The sequence below is a fragment of the Rhincodon typus genome, chromosome 12 (assembly GCF_021869965.1).
Source record: "Rhincodon typus isolate 14 chromosome 12, sRhiTyp1.1, whole genome shotgun sequence".
Lineage (NCBI taxonomy): Eukaryota > Metazoa > Chordata > Chondrichthyes > Orectolobiformes > Rhincodontidae > Rhincodon > Rhincodon typus.
The window spans coordinates 39,217,979-39,223,955 of NC_063343.1; the positions used below are offsets into that span (position 1 = coordinate 39,217,979).

The window sequence follows — 5,977 nt, forward strand, 5'->3', positions numbered from 1 at the left end:
TGACATTGGCTCATCAAGTGTTCATGTAGTTAACTGAGGACTGAATAAATCTCTTTCAGTGGACATTCTACTAATAACCCTTTGTTCTATTGTTAATTTAAGAAAGGTTTCAAAATCATAGATAAACTTGTCAATATCAAAATCCAGTGTATTCTAATTATCTATCAAATAATTAGATATCTTTGTAAAATATGATCAATTTGAAAGTTACTTTATAAATTTGGGGAGGAATTGTTTACTTTCAGTGAGAATTTGGACACATCTGTATGAATGGCTGAGAGCCCAATATTCTCATACTCTTCCTGGGTTGATTGGTATTTGCAATGAATTAGCATATGTAAGTCCTTCTGGAAATTCTTATTGAGAAATCCATAGAAAATGGGATTAATACAGGTCGATATCATTGCAGTAAGATGACACAGTGTAAATACAAGATTATAGTGGCAGTTCATCAGAGCTTCATGATTCCAGTCAAAGACAACATTGAAGATGTTCAAAGGCAGCCAGCAGACTGTAAATGCCACTACAATTGAGATCAGCATCATGTTTATTCTTTTGCTTTCATTTATTCTACTTTCATTTTCTCTTATTTTATCCACCATACCGTTTCTTTTCTTTAGGCATATAAAGATTTTCAGATAGCAAACAAATATAAAGCACAGTGGGGCAAAGTACTGAAGAATGAGGAGGCACGTTGTAAAGACAAGTCTGTCTATTTCTGATGGCCAGATCTCAATGCATACAAATTTATCTTTGTAGAATTCTGAATGGGAAGAGACGTTTCTAAAAGGATCATCTGTAAGCAGATGAAATACAACAAATGGAAATGAGATTATTAAGGATATAAACCAGATCAGTACAATCCCCCAACAGGCATGGGAGACAGCAGGCTTCCAGCCCCGTGGGTTCACAATTAGCTGATGCCTTTCAATAGCAATCAGTACTAAGGAAAATATAGACACTGTGACAGATACACACTGAATAAATGAGTTTGCTTTGCACATTACATCTCCAAATACCCAGTAGTCCATCAGCGTGTACACAACAGTGAATGGAATACACATGACACAGATAAGGATATCAGATACAGAAAGATTTGCAATCAAGATATTCGTAACATTATGATTTTCTTTCTGCCGTTTTATGATGAATATGAGGCAGAGATTACCAAAAAGTCCTATTATGGTCACTACACTATATGCAAGAATCAATAGGAACATTACAGGTGAAGAAGCTTGGCATGAGTCAAAATCTGCAAACTGAGGCCTAGAGCCATTAGGGATAACTTCAGAAATATTTATGCTGTACTTGTACATTGATTCTTCCATTTTACCTGTTTTCATCATTCAACCCATTTACAAATATTTACATGTTAATTTTGAGACGAAGCAATTGTTCACATCTGATACTTGCACACAAATTAATGATTTTCACTTGTAAATCCAAAATGCTTTTCTGGTTCCTATAAATTTATCCTGTAAGTAAAGGAACAAACCAATATTAATTCACTGAGCTTACGATGGATTCTTCAAAACATATTGCTTTTACAAACTGACACATTCAATTTTATTCACATCCATTTCACTTTGAAGCTAGGAGCCTTTAGCAAATCATTCTTCTCATTGTGATCTAAGGACCCATAATATTCATGAAAATGCATATGTGAGACTGAAGAGTCAAAACAGTTGTCTTGACTACTTTGATGGAATGACACAACATTTCACTTTTGATGTGATTTACATTGTAATACCAGATTTTGTAAACAAATAAAAATAAGTTTGTTGAATATTTTTCCTGACAATAATAGTCTCTTGGTGTATGGTAATTATTTACAGTGTACTTTTCAAACCTCAATTTTTTTTCAGTCAAATACCAATTTGTTCTATTTGGGCAATAACTTAAAAGTGTATTAACAAGATCTCACCTCATGAAGGTGTTTGCCAAACATTTTGGTTACAGATATAAATAATGAACATCATGGTGAAATAGATTACTTGAATTACTTGTGCCATGCATTGGCATGACCATAATGAACATGACACTTTTAATTTTGTGGAGTTCAACCAAGCAAACCATCCATATTGCTCATATCTCATTTTATGTTCACCGCATTACAAAGTTACTGAAAGTAAATCAAAGGACTTCACAAAAGGTGCAAACTGTGATGCCATTTTTCTTTATGAATGGACCAGAAATGTATCCAGACATATTTCTCACATCATGTTATTTACTGATCTACTGTCTGCATATATACAATGTTATTTTGTCTGCATTCATTTCTAGAAAGATACAAGATAAACCAATTCATTTACAATCTATGTTTTATTTCTATAATCTTAAGAAGTAATTGATCAGTCATGTAAGTGCCACATGTAAAATTGCACTCAGACTTCAAGAATACAACCTTCTAAAGTGACTAAAGCGAGCCAACAGCTGCTATAGTTGCACGTAAAATCTAAATAGATAAGCTTAGCTCACACTGCTCTGATTTATTTCAAGTGTACAGTTTCAAAAGAACTGAAAGCAGAGTTGCCTAAAACTAAGTTTTGTGTTAATACTGCTCAGATTTCATAAATAGGAAGAGTGGTATATTTCAAAGTTAGAACTATGCTCACATAACAAACAAACAATAAAAGCTGTAAATTTGTTATTAGTGTTGATATTGATATTAGACAGCAGTACATGCACCAAGCCTAACTACAGGAAGTTTCAAATGCTCATCGACAAGAGGTTAAAGGACAAGTTCAGGATTCTGGTTTGGCTGCTGCCATTGGTGTCAGCTGTTCATGCATCTCCCATTTCTCACCTCTTTCACATTCTGTTCAGGGCAATTCCTTGCTGCTTATTTAATGCCCTTGGAAGGCAGCAACTGGCGGTTATCCAGCTGCTTCCTCCACTGGATGCCTATATAATGGGTCAGCAGCCCAAGATGGCAGTCATCCAATCATCCATTGATTCTTCTGAACCTTTGAACCCATCTCTTGTCCAAGCCACAGTGAACCCTATTCAGAGTTATCTCCACCTGGCTACAAATCAGCATTTGGGAAAAGGGCAACTGAACATGTAAATTCACTTCCATCCCAGTCACTTTATTGACTTCTCCGTGTGATATTTATTAATGGGATCTGCTTGGAGCTCATGAGGAAAGGTAGAAAAAAATTACAGAATCTTGCCTCTCTATTTTCTGTGGTCAACATGAACGTTTTGCAGCTGTCCACGATGCTGGTCAGGGAACAGAGGTTGGGAGTGACATTGCATTTCTAACAGGCACAGTGCAAGGAGGGACAATTTACTGCAGATGATGGAATCTGTACTATTGTTTTGGATGAAAGGGTCTGGAATCTCATGCAGAGTGTCTCCAACTGGCATTGTACAGCTGGTGTTTTAATGGAGTGGGCAAATATCAAAACAACTGTTCCTGTGGACTTTACAAAGTAAAAAGAATCAGATTAATAATTTTACTACGTTAGCATATTCTCACGTATTAAAATAAAGATGATAAAATTAAAAATGTAGCTGACAGGATCATCCAAAAATTAATATTGATAGGTTTATATAAAATTATGTGTAACATTGGTCACGTATTTGCTGTAACAACACTCCTCGCAGTAGGAATGATAAGCTTTATTTCAGTAACTTTTCACATCATATAACAGATGAGAATAAATCTCAACTGGTCAAAGTTAATCTTTTAAAACTTGACTTTAAAGAAAACTTGAAATAGCATCTTATTAAGTATACAATTGCAGACCATACTTTAATTTTTTTTAAAAATGGAGCATTTAACAATTATCACTATTTTTTTCTAAATGTTCAATGACTTGGTCTTACCAGAAAAACAAAGTTTTCACCAAAGTGACTACTTGAAAATAATCCCCCTGTATCTGGATCCTGCTGTTCCTGAAACAGAATGAGGTCATGAATTAAGGTTTATTATTTTCACTAACACACAGAATGTTAACAGCAACAGAATGGAAAAAATAATTTGGTCCCTGGGGATATTTAAGTACATTGGCGCAAATGTTCTGGTACAAAATGTGACAGATTAAAGGATTGTGAGAGCTGAGAGAATGGGCAATCAGACAATCTGTCTGTTATCACCTTTAAAACCATCGTGTCACACTATGTGTAGAGATACCAACAACACAATCATCTTTCAATTTTCACTTTCATGCCAATCAATAGCATGATCATTGCATGTAAACAATGAGCTGTCATGGATTTGATTTTCTTGGATGGCATAGGAAACACAGCTAGTCACAAATAGGGCCATAGTACAAAAACAGATGTGTTGAAATGTTAACAAGATAAATCTGAACATATCTGAGCGCACAGAGTATTTGCAATAAGGTAGATGAATTGACAGTGCAAATAATTGTACATAGCCATGCTATGATAGTGACTACAGAGAAATGGCTGCAGAGCAACCAATGCTAGGAACTAAATATCTAAGTGTATTCAACATATAGGCAAGACAGTCAAAAAGAAGTAGAAATTGGAGTTCAGTTATTGGTAAAGGTCACCATAATGAGATAGGATATTGGCTCAGAAAATATAGATGTAGAATCAGTTTGAGTGGAGCTAAGAAGCAACATTGGGTGTAAATTATTAGTGTGCCTGGTCCATTGGACTCCAAAACATAATGATAATGTAGGGGATGGCATTAAGTCATGGATGATTTAAATAAACATACATACTTGTCAAACCACATGAGCAAACATACTGTGGCAAATGAAGTCCTACATATGTAAAAGATAGGGCTGAATCTTAGGTTTCTTGGCTAAGATATGGATTACCTAAAGAAATATAATCAAATCAAGGTTCAAATTTTATGCCACAGGCATTCAAAGAAATGATGAACAGCTCTGGAATAAATTATTTCACATAATCGATTTATCAATTTGTTTGATCATTACAAAGAACAAACATGGTCATAACTTGCCCAAAAGTAAATCCTCCTCCTGCCCTGGTTTCGAAGTATGTCCTCAGCTTTAAACTAAGAACCACACCCCCTACATCATCTTTCTCTGGCCTGAGCCCTTTACAATCCTTGGGTTTCAGGGCTACTCTTCCATCAGTAGCCACCATCACCACTGTGGCGCTGTTGAGCATAAGATCTGCTGGCCTCTGTTTGGTCAAAAGCTCTCACTGGGCAGGCCTTCCTCCCAGGGTCTTGATCCCAAAGAAAGGCCCAATGGTTGACTTACTACTGTCTAATTGGTGGTTGCCAGCTCTACATTTGGCAGGTGAGATTCATGATGTCTCATCAAGATTCCACCCTATAAATTTTTATCATAACCAGAAGAAATTAACCATATATTTTTTTAAACAAACATTAGGGGATGGGAGAAAAAGAACAAAATGGTAAGATCTATAAAATCTGTAATGGGTAGAAGACAGAAGAGGTTAAGTAATTAAATGGATAATGGCAAAAGGCCATGATGCTGGGTTGTGCTATAACAAAAGATTGGTATAGAGGAGATATAAATGGCAATAATAGAACCATTACTGACACTTCCTGTCTTGAAAAATACAATGTGTTGCATCTAAGAGATTGTAAAGTGCCTAATTAAAAGATGTGGTACCATTTCTTGAACATCTGGAGCGCTTCACTGGAACAACATAGGATGCTGAGGACAGAGAGATTGGAATGGAAGTGAGGCAAACAATTAAAATTGTAAGCTAAGAGAAATTTAAGGTCAGACTACTGGACTGAACAGAAGTCAGGATTAGGTATGAGATTTCTAAGGGAGTAGGCTACCGTCATTAAGAGGAGGACAGAGTAAGGGCCAAGAAAGAAGAGTACAGGCTAAAAAAGAATTCTGAAGCCGGAAGAAAGGGATCTCCTGTGGGAGGGTAAGAGTCTGATCAAAGAACTGGAACTGTGATCCAAAGAACACTGAATTGAATTGAGTCCTTTAAAATTAGCTTTCAAAGCTATATTTCGTTCCCCAGCAATTGCTTCTGGCTCTGACAA

The 5,977-nt window shown here is 35.9% G+C and overlaps 1 protein-coding gene across 1 annotated transcript; it reads right to left on the reverse strand.

Moving 5' to 3' along the window:
- Positions 1-212: 212 nt before the first annotated feature.
- Positions 213-3,906, reverse strand: LOC109929121 (neuropeptide Y receptor type 6-like). Its single transcript, XM_020528912.2, has 2 exons — positions 3,832-3,906; positions 213-1,475 (listed from the first exon to the last, which is right to left on the reverse strand). The coding sequence occupies exon 2, from the start codon at positions 1,344-1,346 to the stop codon at positions 213-215; it is 1,134 nt and encodes a 377-aa protein (XP_020384501.2). The 5' UTR covers positions 1,347-1,475; positions 3,832-3,906.
- Positions 3,907-5,977: the final 2,071 nt, after the last annotated feature.

Bases quoted from the DNA above. Each gene is read 5' to 3' on its own strand.
- LOC109929121 (XM_020528912.2), bottom strand. From the start codon at position 1,346: ATGATGAAAACAGGTAAAATGGAAGAATCAATGTACAAGTACAGCATA.